The following is a 26,007-nucleotide window of genomic DNA, read 5'->3' as shown; positions in this document are numbered from 1 at the left end:
AACTCACAGAACCAACTTTTCATCTTCTTGAATATTACAATCTACAGACGTTGAAATCTAAAGTTAACAAACCGCTGGAAGCATTTCCTGTATTTCTCAAATACCAAAGCGGAAAGAGCAACTGAGAGTGGGAGTCATTAAAAGTATACAAAATTCCCTTCTTTGGAAGCTTCTAATGGCATGTTTCATTTGTCTGCCAGCAGATGATTCTACTGGAAATTGATGTAAGCAGTGAAAGAGGTTAATGAAGAGTGTTATATTATTGGTAAGCGCCTCCTAATAAATGGAGTATCCCTTGAGATACATAATAATGAATAGTAATACAACCAGAGGGAAGAGTGAGTACTCAGTTGTCTTTTAGTTAAAAGCACAATGATGAATGAGCAAATCGCAGACTATTCATGTTGTCTCCATATTCAGAATTGCCAAAAAGGAATTTGGCGACTGAAACCCTACTTTGAAAAGTACTAAAAGTTGTTCCCACCGAGATAGGGTTCGTCCCCAATGATTTAAGCAACTGTACTAGGTGAACGGACAAATGATAATAGAATATTCCACGTTCCAAATAATGTTAATCATTTGGTGCAACCATAAGAAAAAATAAAAAATAACTGTATAACTATGTATTTATACAAGATTGCAGATACCGGGGTAGACAAATTAATGGAAACACCTGTGATAAAAGTTAAGGGGTGCAGTAATATGGTGTTGGGCTATCCTTTGCTTTTTAAACAGTTTGTATTCTATATGGAATAAATTCAAATAGAGAACTGCCTTAAGAAGAATATTGGACCATTCTTAGTGGAGGAACTTTTTAAGTTCCTTGATTAATGAAGCTGGAGGAAATCTTCCCACTTTCCTCTCCAAATATGCCCGCAGTGGCCCAAAAACGTTTAAGTATGGTGATGGCCATGGCAGATGTTTTGCCTCAGTTTTATGGTCCTCAAACTAAGATTGGACACATCTGGCTGTGTATATTGGAGCATTATCATCTTGAAACATGACATTGTTTGTGGGATATGTTTGCACCATGGCATGAACCCTGGTCACTCAGGATATGAAGGAAGCCAATGGTAGTAATTCGCCGTTCAAGGTGATAATAGGACCAAAGATTTTGCCGCTCAAATCATTGTTGATGCTCTTCCATAGATAGTCAGGATGATGCGCTTACTTTGGCATTCGCCAAACGTAAAATCTCTCTGGCATTGGATATAAAGCGTGAATGATGATTCTCCTGAAAATATGACATGTCGGCATCTCGTTATTTAAATTGTTATTTCAGGTACATCTGAGTTTGTTCGGAGTTGTCTATTGTAAGGTATGGAAACCCCAATATATGGGGTTTCCACACCTTACAATAATATAATGGGGGGTTCTATGAGATTATTAGAAAAACGGCAACCAATACTGTAAGGCGTAAACCACGAGTAACACACCCCAAGAGAGCATATTGATTAATATGCTCTCGTTGATAAATAAAACAATGGAAAACTTGTTTTGTTAATTTTACACTGTTAAGCTTTTAAATGTCTGGTTAACGGTTAGTTTAATCAGTGGCACATGTCAAATGAGAAAGGATTAACTGGGGGGGGGGGGGGTGAAGGCATTATCTAAAAGTATTAAGAAAGACTATCTCTAATTAAATAACCCTAAAATATGAATTTTATGGTTATTTTAACATTAATAACATTTTTTATTCGTTTTGAAGACAGAAGACACAGGTACGTCAGGTCTTCCACACGCCTGGCGAATTGCTACTCCAGTCATGGAAGACGTGACGTATCCGAGGTGGTCAGCGCAGTAGAGTACAATAGCACACGCGTTTGAGTTGTCACCATGGTTCAAGCCCGCGTATTTGCTTAATATGGTGTTGACTGTAACCCCTTACGGCTAATATTGTGCAGGAAGTGATCACTGCCATAGGTACCGAGATTCTACCAAATCCCCCTTATTTTCGCAGAGCCATAACGGAAGCACTTCGCATTATTTCGAAAAATGGCTTGAAAGAAACATTTAATGAGTGGGTACGACGGTGGCGAAAGTATATAAAGTTCAAGGGAGGTTATTTTGAGAAGGAGAAATCCACAGATTCAGATGATGACAATTAGAAGAAGAAGAACTCTTTGTTATATACAGAAGGCACATTGCTGTATACAACTCCCTTCCCGGCTACAAGCCAGGGGTTTACATAAAAGAAATTGCACAACACAATAAACAAAGATGAAAAAAAAAAAAACGAGCATTATGACTGTTTTTTAATGACAGCATCATGAGTGTTTTACATTCTGTACCGTTTTGTTTCGGTGTTGTTTCCTTCATCACTTCTGTACCTCACGATGTTCCTTTGGTATGACTTTCCCATATCCAGGCCGCTCCTTTGAGAAGCTACAGGTGAAAACCTGACTGGTCCTTAAATTTGCACACCAGTGTATATCTGCACCCAACAGCCTGATCATGGACGTGCATAAGTTGTTGTTTAATCATCCACCGGAGTCGACAGAACTTTATTTGCAAGTGGTCTATGATCGGTAGAAAGGAGAACTTTTGATTAAAAATAACGCCCAGATCTGTATGTCGTTGGACGGCAGAAATCGCCGATCCTCTTAAAATGGGTTGCGCTATTGTTGGGTTCCGTTTGAGCGAGAAAGTCAATTGTTTCGACTTCTCAGGATTGATGTGAAGTCCGAAACAGGAGAGGAAGGTCTCAAGGTTCCGGATTCTCTGAAGGATTAAGGCATTGATGTAGTCAGCAGTGTCTCCAGGGCTGATGGCAGTAAACAGTTTTATGTCATCAGCAAAGGTTATGATATCAGTTCGGCCACTCACGAACGGCACGTGAACTGCTGAGAACAAGATTCCAGACAGAACCCCACCTTGTGGGACTCCAGTTGTAATAGTCCTGGTGTAACGCAGATTGCCATCGCGAACAACAGTGGTCCTGTTTTCAAGCATTATCTGAATAAACCAGAGCACGGCTCCACCAATGAGGTAATACTCAGGTAGTAGCCTTGCCAACGCGTAAACGGATGTGAAATCAAATGCTGCCCGGACGTCGATATGCGTAACGGTGATTTCCGAACGGTGCTCAAATTCCTCGAGGATCTTGGTAATGGTGGTGACTAGATTTGTAGCGGTGGATCTTGACCGGGTCGCGTATTCGATTTGCGGTGGCTGTTGTGGCATAATTTGGATGGTTAACCTTCTCAGAAGAGATTGCTCAAAGAACTTTAATAGGCATGATGCAGAAGAAATTTGACGGAAGTGACTGAGCTGAGAAGCAGAGCGTATTTTCGGCAGCGGTCTTACTAGATAGACATGCCACATAGGAGAGAAAAAATGTTGATTAAGGATCTTGTTAAATAACGACAGCATAGGATCAACAACAAATGTACTGAGGCATTTCAGCATAAACTGAGGAATTCCGTAGGCACTGGATGCGGCCGTAGGAGCTAAGCTATTTATTTCGTCGATCATCTGGTATTTGGTAGGTGAACTGAATTTAAGGGGTCTGTTGAAATCGGATTGGTTGGGAATTCCATCGGTGTAGTGGATTCTGGCTGAGCGGCGAACCTAGTTATGTGGTCGAGCCAACTGCCCAGATTGAGGGAGTCAATAGCGTTCTCTGATTGGCTTCTATGGAAGGGCTTCCCCTTATTTATAAGGGGAAGCCCTTCCATAGAAGGTAGCCTCTAGGTGAAGTTTTATTGCCTCCCTCTTGTTCCTAATAAAAAGGGCCCCTAGCTCGGGAGAAGGCAGTTCTGTCCGAGGGTGAGTCGGAGTTTTTCCAATTTTTGTGCATGTTCTGTTTAATGCGGAAGCTTTCAGAGACTTTTGGATTCCACCAGACCTTCGAATGCTCTGTGATGGTTAGTTTCTTCGTTGCAGCATAGAGACAAATAGTGGCTATCTATTGTGTCATCAGGTCGATCCCGAGTTCGGCGTCGCAATTCTCAAGGATGTTCCATGGGTTTGCTTGAGCCGCATAAACGCACTCTTCAGGATTGAAGTATTTGGGCTCTGTAATTGTTTTGGTTGTGACTTTCCCTCTACCATGGGCATTTCTATTTGCACAAAGAGAATGATGGGGTTATGATCAGACTGTATGTTGCTTTATAGGGTTTTGATTAGCTACACAATTTGCTGACACGAACGCGAGGTCTAATGTGCTTTCCCACCTCGTGCCTGGTGTGCTAACCAGTTTAAGCCCTAATATACCTAGATGCTGACTCAGTCTGATTAAGATAAGATCTTGCACCAATCCGCGAATTAAATGATCACCCCTAGTATTATTGCCAAATGATTAGTTGTAAACGCCTTTGATTTACATGGTACTGGAGTATAAACACAACATTCATTTATTTACTGCCTCTCTTGGTTTGTCTATTGCAACCCTCAACCGACACCAAATAATTCCGCCACAGTGGAAAACAAAAGTGCATAAAAATTCCACCCCTCTTGATGGGATTCAATCCCAAGTCCTTCTCACTCAGTGTGTAAGGGCAGCGACCATAACCACCGTGCTCCCCTATAACGTCCATTGTATACTGTATTGTCAAACGTAAGCAGACAGCCTGAGATCTGGGAATAATAAACTATGCATTCCCACCCATGTGTCTGAAATAGATATAAAAGTATCTTCATTCACTGTAAGAGTAAGAAAGGAATAGTAAGGGCCGAGGTGTGTTGAGTTTAATGGAAAAGATAATAATAGATAATTGCATCTTATGATGACATCAACTGGGAGTTATCATAAGATGCCGTAGGAGCAATGAATCTGTTCGTGCCATTGTAACAAAACTGCAACACCGCCTAGATCAACGGGGGGCTGACGTATTCACCAAATGGAAACGTGATAGTGGTACTGAAGCCAGGAAACGTCGGGGCTGAGGGCAGAAATTAAATGAAAGAGACCAAAGGGTCCTCAGAACACTGCTGGATCCCGCCAGTCTTCACTGAATACCAGGAGTTGCTATTAGTATAGGGATGATATGGACAAAGCTGTTTAGCATCGGAATTTACAGAAGAGCCGCAGCATACAAACCACACATCACCTCCTCATTGGACAGTGCCTACTGCCTGGTCCAAAACCCATCGTAATTGATCGGTGGTAACTTGGAAAGATGAGTTAGAGTGGCCAAACACGGTTACACGGTTCTCCAGTCTTAACGTTCCCGAAGAACATCATTTAACAGAGTATGCCTTCTACCTGTGAAGATTGGCGAAAGTTTACAGGTCTCCGTGTGTTTCTTGTGACATGGGCCTTGAACCATTGGTGGTTATTCCTGGAACAATGAATTTCATGCAGTACTTTGGCATTCTAAACAATTCCGCTCTTCCTATACAGTGTCAACAGTATGGGAGGGCCATTTTCTGTTTCAGCATGTTGTTGTAGTCGGGTTTTTTTAGGAGCACCAGCCACTATGGCCGTATTGCTCCGTATATACTGTCTGTAAGTTGCATATGTTCTGTGGGCGATTTTCTGTTTCCGGGATAAAAACCCATGCTACCCTCCCTTAAGACCGACTCAGCCACGTTGTGCAAAAGGCCCATAAAAATTCCTCACGTCGTCGACGGGACTCGAACTCAGGTCTTTTCCACCCGGTGTGTGGAAGACGGCGATTCTACCATGCTGAAGCATGTCAACATATCGAATGTTGACATGTTTCAGCATGGCAAGGATTCACATTATACTATACTGCACATCTCGTAGTGACTGGCTTGAAGAGGTTCAAAAGCTGCACTAACTCATTCACAGCTCCGACCTGAACCAAAGATTCTCTAGTTGGGACTGCGAAGTGGAAAATATTTACCGTCCGAAGTACTTATATCTGTAAATAGCTATGGCGACCAGTTAGGATTCAATATGTCCACATTTACATTATAAATGTGTGTAAATTTATTTGTGAGGTACAGAATCAGTCTCGAACTTCTTGCCCCTGTACTCCTAGTCTGCGCGGGTAGCACAGTGGTATCGTCACCGTCCTCCCCACACCGGATGGAAAAGGCCAGGGTTCGAATCCCGTCGATGACGCGAGGAACTTTAATGGGCTTTTTTCACTCCGTGGCTGAGTTAGTCGGTCTCAGGCGTAGATAGCAAGGTTTTTCTCCCCAGTAACTGGGTTTTTTGCGTCCAGCAAAACAGGCAAATCAACCATAGAACATACGCAATTTACAGACACAAATACGGGTTAATGTATTTAATTACGGGTAACCCTAAAATAATAATAATTTTTTTTTTCGCCCTTGTACTCCAAGACGCTAAAATCTTCAATAAAATTGAATACAAGCCCACCACAAGCGGGAGGTAAGAACCCTTTTCTCTGACGTTCCATCGGCTCACAGTGGCAACACACTCTCCTACAAAAACCATTGTACATGACTCGTGTACCACGGAGATATTTGCGAGATGAACCGATTATCTCGCAAATATTTCCTTATATTTGGGAGATGTTCCTTCCAGTGTTTTTCTAAAATTGCAACGATAACTTAAGACAGCATTTTTCTAAATTTATGGACGTGCCAATACTGATTGCTGCTTTTGCTGGCAAGACACGAAAGCTGTCGGAAATTACAGCGTAGATTGTTACTGCGTGTTGATTCAGGTTTCTGACTTCTTTTTTATCAGTTTTTTCCTCAGAAAATCGGAAGTGATGGCCTTGCTGTTCTATTTGTCGCCGCGGTACTTCCAATCCGTCCACTCTGCTATTTATCTCCATTTAATTGCGCTCATTAAAGCTATCCGTCCAACTTATTCAAATTGTTTGCTTTGGACTACCTAGAAATGGCGTCCCTGTCTGGATCTTGTAGTAAGAATGCTTTGTCACGGCATTGGGACATTACGAGTTGGTCATTACAGAGAAACTGCGGCCTTGATAAATTCAGCTGTCGTTTCAGTGAGCGGAAACAAAGCGCAGATTTGTAATTTTGCAATTGTCCAATATTAGCATAAAGATATAGTTGTCTATGTAAACGAGGGAATGGGAACAGACTGCAGTTTGTTGAGGACGTTTACTGAAGCCAAACAAATAAAGTGATTAACGGGACAATCGGATTTTGTTATATATAGCCAAACGTCCATTAAACGAAACTCTCAGGATCTCTCCAAAGGAAGAAGATTAAGAATTTTATATCCGAATGCATAAAGACAGCGATCGCACCATGAAGTCACAACATACTCGTACTTTAAAATAATAATAATAATAAATTTTCATTTATTGCAACTATAGCAAGCCCATCACAGCACTAGGCTAAGGGCATAAATTCAGGATATTCTATATATACATTAACAACGAATATGAATTATAATGATCAAAAATATATATTGCAGAACATCACATTTGGTTCTCGGATGTAGTTACTGGGTTGCAGGCAGGCAGCTGTTTGTATTTCTCAAAATTTGTTTGGAAATGAGACTCCTGTAGGCTTCAGAGTTGAGAAACCTCTTACAATCAATGTTGTGATAATTTATGAGGTGAAGGATGCATTGGGGAACATCCTGTCCATTTGTTTTAGTCTGGAGAGTTTGGATTTGAATTGTTGTTGGTTTCTTGAGTTTTCTCTGTTGGTGGGAGCTATTATGTTGGCTAGGTTTGGTGAACTGGATGCAGAAGTAATTAACTTTGCAAGAAGCATGACTCCACACTCGTTGATCATCTGTAGCAGAGGCTTTGTTTTTAAGTTTTTATAAAGCTGTTGCCTGGATATTGTACGGGGAAAACGAAGTTTATTGTTCAGCCATCTAAGAGCCCAATACTCTAGGGCAAGGAATTTTTTTACAGTAACTTGAGGAGCGCCAGACCAGATTTCGCAGGCATAACATAAAATGGGAAAAATGCATCTCTGAACATGGTTTACGACTGTTTTTCTATCTTGAATCGCCGCTGTTTCTTGCTTGATCAGTCATTTTGATTTTTGATTTTTTTAGCAACATATACATAGTGAGAATTAAATTAAATATTTTTGTCAAAAACAACTCCTAGGCCTTTGTGAGCAAATACGTTGGGAATTGAAACATTTGCAATTTTAATTTCTGTGTGGTTTGATTGTTTCTGTAAGGAATAAGTTATTTGAGCAGATTTGTTTGTATTTATAGTCAGATTGAGATTCTTCAGATACTTGATGATTCCGCAAATCTGTAAATTCGCATCATGGCTAACCTTGGAAATGTCATCGCAGGATTTGGAAATAATAAACAACTTTAAATCATCGGCATAAGCCAGCAGATTTGGATTTTCTTGTAGAAGTGGTTGTAGAGATGCTGAAAATATAACACTGGAGAGAAACACCTCCTTGAGGAATGCCTGTTGTGGTTGTGACGAGAATATTATCAGTATTAGTGGGGAAGATGAGATTTCTATGATTTAGGCTGTACTGTAGATAGGATATAACCATTGTGTCAATGAGGAAATGATTTTTCAGTATTTCAATGGTTTTCTTGTGATCAATGTCGTCGAATGCACCTTTGATGTCTAAGTAAAAGACATCGCATTGTGCTTTATCCTGAAACGCAGTTTGGATGCGCAAAATGGTGTCAGCTAGGATTTTTGTTGTGGAGCGCCCTGTAGGACCAAATTGCATGTTGACAGGTGCATTAGCGAAGATCGCATCCTGAAAATATGGCAGCATGATCTTATCAATAATCTTAGCGATTATTGACGATACAGCAATTGGACGATAGCTTATATGGTTATTACTACTAGCCTGTTTTGGAATTAGGGTAATTCTAAAAGTCTTTCATAGTCTTGGAAGGAATGGCTAGGAGATGCAACTGGAAATAATATGATGTGATTAGAATGACGGGATAACTCTTATACTCAATCGAATTTCACGAGTTAAGTTTTCATATTGAGAAAACTGAGAAGTTCTCAGCCTAGCCGTGCAAAGTGAGGAAATTGGGAACTATAAAACAGTTAAATTGGAAACAGTTAAAGAGATGAATGAAGCGTATGGTAATCAGTGTCTTTGTAGGACGACTGTATTCCATTGTCATTTGTCAAGACCTCTAATCAAATTTCCATCCGGATTCCCGCCGTATGCACCTCATTCTTTGCTGCGATTGCATAAGTAACCTTTTATGGTTAGTAATTTATCAACAATTCAGCAGCAGTCATCTTTGACTCGCAACAAAACAAAATTAGACAGCGCGACCTTTAGCCTCGCAGCGGGGAAGGCGTCTCCGTCCCCCACCACAAGTTTCCGTCCCCACCACGAGGAGGTAGGTTGCCCTATTTAGAAACTCTGACGTCCGATATGCCACCAAACAAATTAATGAAAACAATCCACCTGCTCAAGGGTCCCTTCTCAGCCATGGCAGAGAAAGGGAGACTCGCTCCCTTTAACGTAATCAGGTTGATAATTGCCATCTGCAATCATACCACCTTATCATTTCGTAAACCATGGAAATCTCCCTAATTAACTCAAAATTAGCATCTTCATAAGATGCTAATTTTCACTCTTAGAGCCAACCTTATGTTTGGAGATACATTGGCATTTTTCCAATTCAAGGGAATTTCCACAGAGACTAGTTTAGAAATATGTTGGCTGCGTCCGCGAATGGCCATGGATCTGCTGTTCTGATTTGCTTGAGATGCTGTGAGAGTCATGTGTTGGGATGTGTCCGCGCTAGGTGTGGGCTCTTCTATGTCAAGTGGGAAATTATCGACCTGTCAGTCTGACTTCAGTGGTAGGGAAAATCATGGAGGCAATGATCAAGGGTGAAATTCAGGATCATTTGGATCGAACTGAAATTCTCAAGGATACTCAGCATGGTTTTGTAAAGGGAAAATCATGTTTAACAAATCTGGTTCGCTATTTTGGAAGGGTCACTCACGAGCTGAATTTAGGGAATAATTTCGACATTGTTTATTTAGATTTCAGCAAAGCGTTTGACTCAGTCCAACATGAGCGGTTGCTTTATAAGCTGGAACAGGTTGGAATCACTGGGAAAATCCTTAGATGGATAGCAGGATGGCTTCAGGGCAGGAGGTAGAGGGTTGTGATAAATGGCTATTCCTCAGATTGGGTTGATGTAAGAAGTGGGGTTCCCCAAGGATCAGTATTAGGACCACTGTTATTTTTAATGTTCATAAACGACATCTATAAAGGAATAGAGGGCGTGATGTCTAAATTTGCAGATGATGTTAAAATTGGTAGAGTAGTTAATGATCACTGTCAAGCTGAACTTCTTCAGAGAGAAGAAGTGGTCAGAAAAATGGCAGCTATGCTTTAATCCAACAAAGTGTAAGGTATTACACCTGGGAAACAGTAATCCCAAAATAACTTATTCACTTGGTGGAGTTCAACAAAATCCAGTACTGGAGGAAAGGGACTTGGGTGTTACGATAAGGTCAGACATGAAATTCTCTGAGCATTGTAAACAGGTTGCAAGGAAGGCCCATGGTGTCCTATCGATGATCTATCAAACTTTTGCAAATAGAGATAGGGACGTGATAATCCCATTATATAAGGCTTATGTTAGACCACACGTGGAATACTGTGTTCAAGTATGGAGACCGCACCTAAAGAAAGACATCGAGCTTCTTGAAAGGGTGCAAAGAGGGTAACTCGCCTGGTGAAATCGGCAAAAGGGCGTCCTTATGAAGAAAGACGTCGAATATGTGGGTTGCAGAGTTTGGAAACTAGACACCTTAGAGGAGATTTGATTGAGGTGTTTAAGGCTCTGAGAGGCATCAGTAAAATGAATGAGGACAAAATTTTCAAGATTATAAATGATGCTAGAACTAGGGGACATAAATTCAAGTTACGGGGGGAAATGTTTAGATTGGACTGCAGGAAGTTTTATTTTAGCCAGCGAGTTATAAATTACTGGAATAAGTTGCCTACATGGGTAGTAGAGGCTGACAGTTTGGGGAAATTCAAAGCTCATCTGGATAGTACCTTCGGGTGAGGGAAGCGCATAGGATGATAGGTTTAATTTCCTTTTCTTTTATTAATTATTATTATTATTTTTTTTTTATCGTTGTTTTATTCGTTTTTTTTTTTTTTGGCTGGTGCAGCATAAGTCATAGGCTTTCTTGCACCATGCGGCCATTACTAATACTAATACTAATACTAAATTGAAGGTCTTATGTGAATCTTCCTGGTGCCAACTGAGGGACATATTCTTGTGTGACCGAACGTTTCGGTGTGAAATGGTTTCTCCATCAAGACATACGGCTAATATTGTGCAATCAGTGATCACTGACATAGGTGCCGAAGTTCTGCCCTATCCCCGTGTGATTTCTTCGTGTTTCCACGTCTGAAGAAAGCTCTGAAAGGCAAGCGTTTCGCATCTGACACAGCGACGCTGACACATCTGAAGCACTTCGCAGTCTTTCGAATTAAATTAGAAATTAAATAGCTTTGAAAAAAGCATTTAATGCGTGGGTACGACTGTGGCGAAAGTGTGTAAAGTTCGAGGGAGAGTATTTTGAGAAGGAGAAATCCACAGAAGATTCAGCTGATGACAATTAAGATAAGATCTTGCACTAGTCGGCGAATTAAATGATCACCCCTCTTATAATCGGATTCTTGTGGTGGGAGGGGATAATGCTCCCATTGAGATAAAATGGGGTTAAACCCCATGTTTGGCTCCACGTGCAAGTGCAGAAGTTTTACCCGTGAATCACAGTCAAATGAATTCTAGCTAATAGACTTTTGCAGTCACCAGACATAACCTAGGATATACGTACTTCACTCATCATCAAAGCCATTAATCTTGACGATCAGCGCACGTGCCGTTGCAGGACTTCGATAATTTAATCGTTCCGTCTTCCGCATCTCCTTAGCTCATAGCTTATCTTCCTTGGTTAAATGAACACCGGACTTCCTGTTCAGAAGTTTTCATCCATTCCAGATTACTGCATTTCCTTCTGATCGCGCACGCTCGTTGTGCGTGCCACTTGCGATATCTGGTTTTATAACTGTCTACAGCAATTCCAATACTTGCAGATAAATGCAAATTCCATGATTTGATATTAGCCCAAGAGCAAGATACGGATTTGCGTTATTACAAGTGGCCTTGAACAGCTCCAGTCAGCCACTTTCATTAGGCGCCTCCTCAGACTTTGTCCATTCTTGGAATACCAGTACCAGTTTTCGAAATTTTGGTAATCATCAGAGAAATGATTAACCGACTACACTAAATATTTAAATACAGTGTTCTTATTAATAGTTTAGCCAAAAATAACAGCTGATAGGAGTGAATTGCTCTTTGCCCATATCACTAAATACGTTAACTGCTTATAAGATGTGATTGTCAGAGTTTAGCAACTAGACACACTGGGGGAGGGTTTCACTGAATGTATAAGACCCTAAGAGGGGTTAGTAAAATTAATGAGGGAATTAATTCTTTCTTTTTTTGAATAAGTTCACTTTCCAGTGGTTGTTGTCATTCGGCATGATAGTTATATAATGGAAGATTATATTCCTTCTTGGTGTGTTTTCATTCTTCAGTACTGCAAATGCTCGCAATAAGTGCAAGCATAAAAGACTCTCAATCTCATAAACGAAATTTTTTTTTAAAAAAAGGTGAAGTCCTTCGAAAATATTTTCCAAAGAAATTTAATTTTTCTAAGTTTTTGCAAGAATATTAAATTTTGAGCACCATCTTGGACAAGTTATACCGTCGATTCCCTGTTCTAACAGTCCATCATCCATCTAATGACAATAAACAAAACATTCTCCATAAAACAATTCCTGTTGTCACGCAATAAAATGAACCGTATTAATAGATGACTCGAATAACATAATGCAGCAGACCTACGCACCACCTCACCATCGTTGCCACGTGCCCTTTGTTCTGTGGAAGAAGATGCAATGAATGGTTTCCACCTTCACAAGTACTATATTATCTAAATTTTTCAGAATCATTTGCTGTTTGGCAATAAGAAAATTGTTCGTTCATCAACTGTTTCTTAGAAAAAATCAAGTGGTTTCGAATGCTTTCTGAAACAAGATTTATCGGACAGAAACACGCACTACCCCTCGCATAGCACCAGCTTGTTTGGTATATCAATAAGGCTGCTTTTAAAGGGAATTGTGATGGCCTTCAATCCTACAACACGTAGGATTGAAGGCCATCGTACACACAAATCGTAGACCACATTAATAGGTAATACAGTATTATATTAATATTTGAGAATAGTTATAATTATTGACAATATGCTCTTTAAGTAATGGTCAATAATGGAAGAGCGAACAGAAACTGAAACGCAGCTTTGATAACATCACCAAAGATCAAAGCGAATCCGTAAATGTTAGCCGGAAACGCACATTCCATTTGATCCTGTAATGTTCATTTAATAAAACAGCAAGTTCTCAAGACATCTGTTACCAATGCGGGACAACGAACACTGCGAAAATTTACTTAGTTTCCACTGCCCAGATGCATATTATTATCGCTGCATTGCATTATCAGTGTATTTCGTTATACTAATAAATGGTTTCCGTATTTCATTGCTTTTATCTAAGTGTGAAGGACATCAGTAAATTTGGCGCAGATTGTTAGAATATTTATTAAATTCCAGAAACATTTGCCATTTATGTACATTTTAGAGGATACTAATATGAAAAACCAAAATTATGTTTATATTTAAATGCTTTTTTAATTGGTTTTTCTCTGTTGTCAATATTTGGACGACATGTGCGTATCAGCATTCTGATATACACTGAATTGCCACTTTATTAGGTACACCTGCATAAGAGCGAGTGAGTCTCCCGTTTTCTTCTTGAATAGCCGATATCCCTCGTGGCATGAATTCATGGCTCACGTGGTTTCCACAGGTTTTCCAAATTGGATGATTGCAGACCTCTGAAGAGCTCGTTCCACAGGTGCTCAACTATATTGAGATCTGATAACTGGGAAGACCACCGCACTAGGTGGAATTGAGTGTAATGTTCCGGAAACAATTCTACAATTTTGGCTTTGTGACATGGCCCATTATTCTGTTGGAAGAACCCATTTGTAGATGGCTACAGTGCAGCCATAACGTAATGTGCTTGGTCGGAAACTGTTCCAGATCACATTTCCAGACGGTCCATTGTTTCATTCCGTTTTCTACATATTCTGGTCCTTCTATAGTGTGATAAAACCAGGAACCGGGATTTGTCAGGCTAGGAAACGTTTTTCGATTCATCCACTGCTTAATATTCCTGAGGTCACTCACAGGAGTGGAATCGAGTTCCACTCCTGTCAGAAAAAACAAGAAAAATGGTTGACAGCCTTTCTTTTACCCTGAACAAATCTTGGCAGCCTCCTCCTCCTCCTCTTCGCATCAACGAGTTGTTTCCGACTGCAGGATCGCCGTTGGCTGGATGTAATTCTGTTATCAGACCAATCTTACCGTTTATTTCATGAATGGGGAGATGTACAGAATAAAGTACCCACTGCATAAAAGTCTGTACTATTTGTATGATACATACAGGGAGTGGAGAAAATAATTTAAACACTTGTGATAACATTTACAGTTATGCACTAATATCGTGTTGAGCCACCCTTTGCTTTTAAAACAGCTTGTATTCTTCGCGTAATAGATTCCAAATAAATTTTGAACTGTCTTAAGAGGAATATTGACCATGCTTTATGAAGGAACGCATCAAGCTCTTCCATTTCGGGAATTTCTTAATTTGGGATCCTACGAAAGTTCCTTCCCTAAGTTTGGCATAAGTTAAATTAGGAAACACTTCAAATATGCAAATCCGTTACCTTCTTTATTTAGTTCCTTCACGAAATTTTTCATCAATTCAAGTTTGATGTGCAGGGGTGGAAGAAGAACCTTGTTTGATTGCATTTTACTTTACAGTGCCCTGGTATGAATTCGTCCCAAAGTTGCACAACATAATGTTCTTCTGTCGCACGGCTGTCCCACAAACACAAAAGACAACAAAAGACAAACAGCAATGAAACCACTGCATATGTTCCGAACATAATCTTGGTATTTATAGCATGTAGAACCTTAGATATGCTTTCATTACTATCTTTAAGTCCAACTGAATGAAACACAGGAACTGATAGAAATGCGTTGCCATTATAAAGCAAAACTGCTTTTAAACTTAATTTTGAGGCATCTAAGAATAAACGCCATTCATCTGACTTATACACGACACCTAGTTCTTTCAGAAGTCCAATAGTGTCTTTGCAAAGACACTGTCCTCCATAGCAAAATATTTCGAAAACTTTTCCAACCCCAAGGGTTGCGGGCCGTACCCTTCTACTCTAAGGGGGATGTTTATGTTTGGAGAATAAATTTACAACCCTCAGAACATGTCACGATCAGTTAATACTCGGAAAACCTTGGCACAGCGTTCAAAAAAAATCCTCACCAAAAACGCTCAGTGTGCTCTGTTCAATTTGTAAATTGTTGCATCGGAATTTGAACCTAAGAACCATAGTTAGAAGTCTGATTATTTTTATCACAAGAAAACCGAGGCCTAAATCGATTGCTAAAATTAAGAGAATTAGCTTATATCTGTTAAAATAAATCAGTATGTCTTACATTACTGGCTAGGCCTGACGTAGCCCAGTGGTCAGGAGCGAGAGTGCATAGCACGCGTTCCTGGAGTGCACCGGGGTTCAAGCCCGTGACTACTAAATACGATAAATATTTGTATTGACGATTTATTGTAAACTCTACTGACTTGGTTGTCGTGCCGGAGTATAAACAGAAAATTTATTTAGATTATGCGAAATTGTCATATTTTGGTACGTAACTCCCTCTATATTTAATAACTGTGCGTGATATGAAACTATCATGGGGTTTTTCGAAATGTACGCAGAAAATTGGTTAAAAACAGCAGTTAAGTTGTTGGAGGTAAAAATCGTGTTGGCCAGGGTAATTGGTCTGAAAATATGACTCGTTTCCAATCATCAAGTGTGCAGTTTTTGTATATGAAGCCAATTATGGAATTTCCGTTGGTGATAAAGACAAGTTGTGGGCAATTTATGTCTTTTGTGGTAGTTGCAGACTGCGGTAGTCGTAAGTGTATATATTTTGGGATATATTGATTTACAAGAGAGCTCACAAGCCATCATGACGATTGCTACTTTTGCAATTTAGATATACAAAAAGTCTTCAGAACTAGATGATGATGATGAATGGGATAATTGGGATTGTACGTGAGAAGCCCGTTCAAGCGAAACACCACATTTCTCTAATCTTCAAGAGACGTAGAGTCTAACGAGAACCAGAATTGCTCTTAATATCACATTTAAAAGAGTGGAATCTATTGGATTACAGCAGCTGAAATACTTCCACATAGAGAAAATGACATCTCACTACACGCCATCTCAAGATACTGGTTTAACTTAACTTAGTCTTCTTGCATAATCTAGTAGTGTCTCAGTAATGAATGACCTTCTTATTTTATTTTTATTTTCAGTTGAAATATAAGTATTTCTTCTGTCTTCCCAAAAAACAAAAAAAATTTTTTGTTCCTCGGTGTGGGAGGCAATGTTTGTCAAAGACACCACGGAGATACGAAAGGTTAATCGGTTGCATTAGGTACCGTTTTTCCCGACTGTTTGCTATTGTCACCAAATGAAAGACAACTTCTCACCACACACGTGCTTCTTGGAAAGGAGGCGTTATTCATCACCTGATGCGTGGCACGCTGGTGGAAATGGACCACATGTTCCACGTACCATTCATCGAGATGCGTCATCTGACATAAACCGTGCAAAGAGAAGAAGCTAATGACCCTCAAGTGGGTCAATAATGGTTTTCAGCGATGGTGTTCGGTTACTTATCGCAATTATAATAAAGGTAATACTTTACTCGCTCTGCTTTCGTCCGTTTCTCCTATAAAAATGTGTGCTCAGGTGATTACACACACCGAGGCCTATAATTTCAGTCCATTTCTCCTTCACACATACGGTATGTGTACATCGATCTGCAATATAAATGGAAACGTGCTCTCTTAGTACCATTATGTGGTGGATAAAATCCTTCCATTAAGAACTTGCAGTGTTGCTCATCTCAGTTCTTAGGGCGTTTTAGTTATGCTTTCTTTAATGCTAGAAAGATATTTGATCTTTTCGAATCGGTTTCCCTCTATCACCCTATCTTCAATAATATAAAAGTGTAAGGTAGTATGCAGTTGTAAAGAAAACTCGGATTCTTTAACTTCGTCAAGCCCTCGTGGGTAGCACAGTTGTTAGAATCGTCGTCCTCCCCACATCGGATGGAAAAGACCTGAGTTCGAGTCAGTCGATGACGTAAGGAATTTTAATGGGCCTTTTTCACAATTTGGCTGAGTTAGTCGGTCTCAGGCGATGGTATGTTTTTATCCCGGAAACTGGGGTTTTTCTGTATACTGTATACAGTGAACGGAGTTATATGAAATTTTCTGAAGGACAATGCAACGCAATGAATATTTTTATTAACAGGTCCCTCATATAGTATACTCATTCTCTATTTCCAATAATCAAAAAAAATAATAATAATAAAAATAATTGCTTTATTTAATACAAGTATTAAACAGAGCCTGTGCCTGAATGGCCCGGGCTCTGTTTAAAAACAATTTTAAGGAACACTATGAATCAGGAAAGGCTAAATGTTCAAGCAATGCTTTCAATAGAGAAAAGCTCGGTCAACAGTGCACCAAACTTGAATTAAAAAGTTATTTATCTATTTTCAACAAATAAAAACCGAAGAATGCATTTTGTTTTTAAATAAAAGTTCGAGTCTATTAATGGTAAAAGCACCCCCATACATCAGAATCACGAGCCACCACTGATCGGAAGACAAGTGCTTTTATAGAAATTCGATGGAAATTAATGATAGGTCATTTAGGACCCTCTGAGCTGAATGACTAGCATGACAGTGGAATCCAGCAGGCATTGGATTCGTCAATACCTTAACTAACAGTATGATGTTATAGATCTTTATTTTAAATAGAATAAATAGCGCCTCTAATCAAAAACTCATTGAGCGCTCTGATTTACGTAAGGAATGTATTCCGACAAGTTTCATCTATTTCAGATCTATTATGAATTAAAGTTTAATATTTAAGCCTTTTCTGAGTTGTTGAGTTTTTAGGACCATCAGCGAGGTCGATTATTCTGAGGTCGATTTTTGTATTCTGAGGTCGATTTTCTGTTTGTTGGACGAAAAACTCGTTTGGGCCCATTATCGCCTTGGAATATCCTATTTCTGTCCGGGAAAAAATGCAATATGTGCACCCTGCCATGAATCAGGAAAGGCTAAATGTTCAAGCAATGCTTTCAATAGAGAAAAGCTACCGGTAGCTTTTCTTAGTACCGGTAGACCGGTACCGGTACTAAGAGCTACCGGTAGACCTCTCACCAGTGAAACGTTGCTCCATATGCCAGCTAAACATGCCCCCATATTAAGCAACCACGCCACCTGCCTGGGCAGTGGGCGCCATGCACGATAAGTCCCTCCTGGATTGTTGCTGCTCGCGCCACACGCGAATGCGTCCGTTGGCGTGTTGCACCAGATATGTCGACTCATCCGACCATCACACTCGTTTCATGTCCTCCAGTGTCCAACCAGCGTGTTGTCCACACCACAGCATTCGCCGTCGATGATGATCAACGGCGAGGAGAGGTGTCTCTTGTGTCATCTGCTGTGGACCTGAATACTGTATTGCGATGTCAACTGTCGTAGAGTGACCTTCATTTGAGCCCGTACAGCAAGCAGCTCCCTTCGCTCACCATGAACATCCACCATGCCTAATCCTTTAAAGTTCTGTCGGAAGGAAGTGGTTTAACCAGCTCGACACCATTCTCTGCACACCTTAACCACAGTGGAGAGTGCGCAACCGACAAAACGTGTCGTTTACGATATGGAAGCACCCGATGCTCAAGCTCCCTCAATCATGTCCTTTTGAAATTCCGTGATATCTTTACTACATCCCACAACTGCTATTTTATTACTTTGACTTGCACGACCAGATGCAATTTATCAACTTTTCTAACATACGAAGTTGTTCGGCTTTTTGTACTGTGAGCTCTGAGCATGGTCCATTACGGATGAGGTGATCACTGAGCATATATATAGACTATTAATTTCACTTGAATTGAACTGTACACACAAGATGTGTAAATGGATACTTATAATTTCAGTAGCGGCCATCTTACTTGAAGATGGCAGATAGAATTAAGAATACCAGGTTCACAACTGTAAATTTAGTTTGGATTGAATTGTAAACATATAGTTTTCAACAGGTAGCGCATATAATTCGCGGTCATCTTAGTTTATGATGATAGATTGAAATTTGAACTGGAGTGTATGCACAACAATTATTATCGCGACACGCACGTACTGTTATCTCGTAAGTGTACTTTCTATGTTTCAAATGAATTACATACGTTTCCGGTTTTTCCTATCTGTTTATGCCAAATATTGCCTTATCACATACACTGAGTGATCACTGAATTATGACCACCCTTATGGAAAGTGAATGCGACCCGTTGACCACGTGAGGTACTAAAGTGCGCAGTTAGTCGACCTACGTAGCATACATAAGGTGTCAGTGGTTCAATAGGTAGTAAAATTCCGAGCGTGATGGGTAAAAGGAAGGATTTATCGGACTTTGATAAAGGACAGATTGTGGGCGTTCGACGAGCTGGTGCCTCGATTTCCCAAACGGCTGAACTGGTGGGGTGTTCGAGAGCCACCGTACTTAAAGTGTACCAGGACTGGCGTCAAAATGGTCAAACAACGACTCGACCGCAAAACTGTAAAGGTCAGCGAAAGGTTGATGTTAGAGGTGAGCGCCGGGTCCAATGATTCGTACAGGCGAACAGGCGCAGCACTGTTGAAGAGTTGACTACCCAATAGAACATGGGCCAACCCGGAACAATATCTGGCATCACCATGTGTCGCACGCTCGTACGTGTGGGCTGTACCAGCAGACGACCCCTACGGCATCCTCTCCTAACCAAGGTTCATCGGCGTAAAAGACTTGCCTGGTGCAAAGAGCATGCAAGTTCGACGTTAGAAGACTGGAAGAAGATGTGCTGGTCAGATGAGTCACGTTATTAACTCCACACCGTGGATGGTCGTGTACAGATTTGGCGTCAACAACATGAGGCTCTTGATCCATCATGCATGGTATCAAAAGTGCAGGCCGGTGGAAGCGGTTGTATGGTTTGTGGCAAGTTTCAATGGCAGGAACATGGACCCCTGGTGCATGTGGAACAACGTATCACTGGTCTCCGTTATCGTCAACTGCTTGCTGACTGTGTACATCCCGCTAAGTTACACGTTTTCCCAAATGGCGATGGTGTCTTCCAAGATGACAATGCGCCGAGCCATGGGGCACTTGTTGTGCAGGAATGGTTTGAGGAACACAGTTTTGATTTCCAGCATATCGACTGGCCTCCGAACTCCGCCGATATCAATCCCATAGAGCATGTATGGGACACTATGTAAAGGCATATCAGACTTCTGGACACACCAATCACCTCCATACCTGTATTGCTGACCGCATTACACACAGCCTAGTTGGCCATACCTCCCGAACGCTCATGACATCTTGTTGAATCAATTCTCACGTCGGATAGCTGCTGTACTGAGGGCAAAAGGAGGACCTACGAAGTATTAGGTAGGTGGTCATAATTCGGTGATCACTTAGTGTATATCAATTTTACAAGTTCGATGCGACGGCTTTCCGTCACCTTCTGCTTCAGGAGGGATTATTAATGGTGTTTTCCATTTTTTCACGATGTCTGAGTTAATCAGCTTCGGGAAAGGATTGCATGGTTTTCTCCTCTAGGCAATTCTGATTTTTCATCCAGCAAAACCTGCAAACTAAGCATAGAACAGAACAGAACAGCTTAGAATATTTCACTTTTCAGACATTATACACCGACACTTCATAGCCCCTGCCTCGGAATTATATCTAAGACATATCTAAAACAAACAAATTGTCCATGCCTGTGTTTTTGTACGTTCTGTGAATGTTCACCAGCCGTTTTGCACGATTGAAAAGAAGTAAACATTACACGAAGAACGTTGGTTACAAAACAATTCGACATTAGAAGAGTGAAAAAATGGGTACTTTTCTTGACATCGCGCAACGCTAAGCCTAACTTGTTTGGTATCATCAATATCGAGCTTACCTGATTAATTTAGTAAACCCTCGGTTACCTTGTACGAATGTAGCTCACTTGAAGCGGTTAAAATTCCTTAAATAAAACAAGCGACTGTCCCCACAATGTTGGCAGGTTTTTCTGATGTACATCTCCACCATTTAAATAACAAATAACGCGCGGTACTTGATAATACGCGTACCGGGGACCTGTTAGAGTTAGATGTGACCCAACCAGTTGATGGATCCGAACAAAAGCAGAATGAATTGACGTGTCGAGAACAGTAACAGCATCTCAACAGCAGACACAACAAGTGATAGCAAGAGACGTAAACTCACTTTATGGCTCCAGTGTTTCTGCCTAACCATGTTTGCTGGTCATTTCGTGCTACGTTTTCTGAACATCGTTTAACTGTGGCAGCAGATCCCACAGGCACTTCACACACTACTCGTTACACTATTCATGAGTTAATTCTCTCTTTCTCTCTCCCAGATAACCCACGTGATGGCAGTGTGCTCCCACATCTCGTGTGTTATCGCCACCTTCGGCACGCACCAATCTACTGTGTCGATTATAAAAGACGCCCAATCGCCGGAATCAATCTACTGAGAGAAAATTACACGAATAAGGAAGTACGTACCTCTCAGCCTTGCAACAGAACCAATAAAGCAGTTTTTCTGTTACATTAAGATCGCAAAAAAAAAGCATAGATAAGATTATATAACGTCAGATTAAAATGAAAGATCGTGAGTGTTATTTTTTAAATATGTAATATAACTCGATCTTGTTTACTTCTAGTACAAATAATTTTATCTATTTAGTTCTGTGGCCAGTTAGCCTTGGCCGTGTGGTGGTGTGCGTGTTCTAATAAGTTTAAATTTGTTTAGTATTATTATCTGCATCCACCAATAAATAAATAAAATAAAACAGAATATTGATACTGTTCTCATTCCTACAAGTTAATCATCCAATTCTGCTTTAAAATTAATTCTGCCAGACTCGTTGCTCCCACTATGTTGGGAGGCAACTACTTCCAATATTCGACTATCGACTGCTCTCTCTCTCTCCGGCGAGGGAGAATAGACTTTTCTCATTTATTTTACCCAACTCCTTCAGTGCTTTTTGCACCTCAGTATGGTCTCCCCTTAGATGGTTAGTTGTCAAACTTTGCAGCCCACGACTTCTAAACCATTCTTCATATGTGCATCGATTTACATTCATCATATGGTTGCCCTTCTTTGAATCTTCTCCAGAAGCTTTGTCTTTTTTTAGGTGTGATCTCCAGACCTGAACACAATGCTCCAATTAGGGTCCAATCATCATCTTGTATAGAGGAACAATGACAAAGTAGATATCGTGTGAGAGTGAATCGTAACACCTAAGACATTTTCATCTTGAATAACTTTTAAATTTTCTCCTGCTCTTGGATTATATGTGACTCCAGCATTTCTATTCCCCAAAGCCTTACATTCAAAAGCATTAAATTTATGTTACCATTTTCGGGCCATATTGCATGCAACCGATTCGTATTTCTTATGAATATTAGAAATTGGAAGGGCCTAACACCGAGCCCTGAAGAACCTGAAGAATGCTCTCACATTCTCACGCAAACTTGTCAAACTTCAACATAGTAAGCAGCAGTAATCCCCCCCCCCCCCATTCACAAATTCCTGGTGCATGACGTCGGAAAAAACAGTCAGCATGACTTTGATTGGATTTTGTTGCACGAGATTTCTTGGGCCATGGAGACATTTTTGTATACCATTTCGATTATTCCACCTTGGTCTCCGGGTCGTAGGCGAACACCCAACCCTCATCCCCAGTGACCACTTTCCTTAGGAAGCTCAGATCCTGCATAGATTTTTCGAACAAATCACCTGCGATGTGTTTCCTGCAGTCCATTTGATCGCCCGACAGCAAGCGTGGAACAAACTTTGCATTCACACACACATACCACACGACTCATCCCTAAATTTTGCGTCAGTGCCCTCGTGGGTAGCACAGTTGGTATAATCGCCGTCCTCCCCACACCGGGTGGAAAAGACCTAAGTTTGAATCCCATCGATGGCGTGAGGAATTTTTATGGGCCTTTTTCACAGCGTGGTTGAATTAATCGGACTCAGGCGAGGAAAAACATCTGTTTAGATGTTTCTTCATAACTACATAAACATAAAAGTTTCATAAATATAAACATCATAACTACATAAACATTTCACAACTTTCATATACATCAGTTTAGATGTTTATGAATAAAATATCTAAATATAGATGTCTTTTTTCAATTTTAACTGCAATGGTGGTATTGACTCCCCTTCTCCTTGAAGCATTTGTGATCTCCACTAACGAAAACAGTTTGCTTGTCCTTTGCCCTAATTCTACATTCCAGTTGATCCCAAAGATATTCAATTGGGCTGAAGTTGGCGCCGTGCTGGCCACTGCAAATTTCCCGCGTTATTCCCTTCAGACCACACCTTCACAATCCTTGCTTTGTGACATTGGGCGTTATTGTGTTGAAAGGTGTAATGAGAGGTTCACTGCCAGTTGTGAAAGGTGTAAAAGGGGACACTGCCAATTATGATTTCAATTGGCAGTGCCAAAATAAAAAAAATAATAATAATATTAATTTTTGTTAGAACACAACATTTAAGCTTTTCCACAATATTTAAATCAGTAGAGGTCTGTTTAATCACATAATTTCAAATTATCATTCGATGACGGCTAGAATTTTTTATTTTTATTATTTTTTTATTTAATAAATTGTATTATTCACTTCAGATAAACACTAATAAAAGGACGTGAGACGAGAAACCGAAGCTCACTGTTTCTGTGACGCATTCATACATTCATCGAATGGCCACTGGTCTGCATCCCTTGATATTTTCCTTAAAATAACTGAGTATATCTGTCATCTATCGCATAGACCTTGGCTGGAGTCACAAAAACATGTCTGCTAAACAGCCTTCCGCAATCTCTAAATCGCTGGTTTAATACCTCTCAGGATCACCAGAGAACAATTCCTCGTTACGGAAGAGCTTTGATCTGTAAAGATCAATGCGAAGTACCCATTCAGTTCTTCAGAGTGATTTTATATACAGTATACGGCTTTCGCGCACCATTAAAGGTCAAATCCGATTTGCTTTTTCTTTCTTCTTATTTATGTACTTACACATAATTCTATCGTTCCCTCTGTTTTCTCCACTTGGCCAGCAATTCTCATAGTTGGCCTTTACCTTTTTTTGCTCTATTAAACCAGCCAGGTTCTTGTTTATCCACCTCAGTATGATACACATGCCATATTTTTTCATGGTATATAAGTTATATGTAGCTTCCATGGTGGAGTCTTCCAAGTTATTTGATAACTCTCCGTTCCATCTCCATGTGCTGTCTTCCCAGTTGAGACAAGCCATGGAACAATTTAGACTATCTTAGTTGCCTTCCTGAAATTGAAACCCTTTTGCCATTACCATTAAATAGCAAGACCTCACTCGTCATCAATGACAGCTTGGAGGATACACAGACGAATAGATTAACTAAAGAGGTGAAAGCGATTCTTGCACTGCTTCTATTGGAACACGCGGCAACCTGGAAAGAAGAGCATCAGGAATTTCAAGCCCTGCTGTGGGTGATCATGAAACAAGCAAATACATGGGCTGTGTTAGAGTAAATAAAAGTAAGAACAGGTGGGTGAATGCTTGCATATACACTAATGCTAGGAGCATAGTAAATAAATTTGATGAATTACTGACTAGATTGTAGAGATATGTCACTTGAACAGGGAGTATAATGTGGAGTATTGTTGTTGTCGTAGGATTTTTTAAGAGCATCAACGATTAAAGCCATATTGCTCCGTGTATATTGTCTGTAAATTGCGTGTGTTCTGAGATCGATTTTCTGTTTAATGAACGAAAAAAACGGAGTTACCGGGGAAAAAAAACCATGCTACTCGTACCCTCGTCTGACAACGACTAACTCAGACACGTTGTAAAAAAGACCGATAAAAATTTCTCCCGTAATCGAACTCTGGTCTTTTGCACTCGGTGTGAGGAGGACGGCGATCCTATCAAATGTACTACCACGAGAGCAGTATAACGTGCAGGACAACCAGGACGGGCGGGGGAGTGTTATGATTTTAGTTAAGAAGCATATTAAATCAAAGGCAGTGCATCCAGGCTACGTGGGTGGCCAGTGCAATGTTGAGTCAGTTTAGTGTGATATAAGCACTGGGAGTAGGAGTTACAGGCCTATTGATTGTGATGAGTTTAAGAAACAATTTTACAGAGAAATAGAATAGGCCAGAAAATCACAATGTCTTTAATAGGGATTCTAACTTTCCAGGTATTGACTACACCTTGTGGGTTGGTTACTCACACACCAGCAGGACATTTGTGGATACATTGGATGACTGTTTCTACAGCAGCATGTGAGAGAAGCAACAAGAAGAAAGCAATACTCTTGATCTGATTATCAGCAGTGATTCTTCATGCACTAAGAACCTATAGGTAAAATGTGGGATTTACTTAAATACAACTTCTGTCAAGGGGAAGGGCTTTTGCTCTAGAAAGGGTAACTACAGTGGTCTCGACAGCTTTTAAATTCTATACAGTGGGATGGAACCAACTGATGATGTTCCAACAGCAAATTGTAAATGAGAAGAATTCAGAGATTTAATCATAGAACCTACTAGACTTTTCATACCAACTGAAAACCTACAATGTTCTTGACGTTGAAAGCACTCAACGTCAAGGATATTCTAGATTTTCCTAATTGACGAATCATGGCAAACACATTTGGTTTACGTTGACTCCGATAATATGCTGTACTGGGAACTGATTTTAGAAATGGAAATTAGACTCTAATGACTTGTTTATGAATTCTTTCGATTCCAATATAGAACGAGTAATGTTAGCTATTATTCTTGCTGATTTAAATGGAATTTGCAAATTTTCTGCGGT

At 40.3% G+C, this 26,007-nt stretch overlaps 1 protein-coding gene across 1 annotated transcript in view; it reads right to left on the bottom strand.

The window, feature by feature from the left end:
* The window catches only part of LOC150081105 (putative 3',5'-cyclic phosphodiesterase pde-5), a 167,874-nt gene extending 146,369 nt beyond the window's left edge, over positions 1-21,505 (bottom strand). The window contains exon 1 of the mRNA XM_090382156.1: positions 21,394-21,505. Within this exon, the coding sequence (XP_090238282.1) occupies positions 21,394-21,423 (30 nt within the window). The 5' untranslated portion in view covers positions 21,424-21,505. The remainder of the gene's footprint in view (positions 1-21,393) is intronic.
* Positions 21,506-26,007: the final 4,502 nt, after the last annotated feature.

Source organism: Mastigoproctus giganteus, chromosome 9 (genome assembly GCF_048544385.1).
Source record: "Mastigoproctus giganteus isolate SK-2022 chromosome 9, ASM4854438v1, whole genome shotgun sequence".
NCBI classification, from domain to species: domain Eukaryota; kingdom Metazoa; phylum Arthropoda; class Arachnida; order Uropygi; family Thelyphonidae; genus Mastigoproctus; species Mastigoproctus giganteus.
The sequence above is the reverse complement of the archived record's forward strand: the minus strand, read 5'-3'. Positions and strand labels throughout refer to the sequence as shown.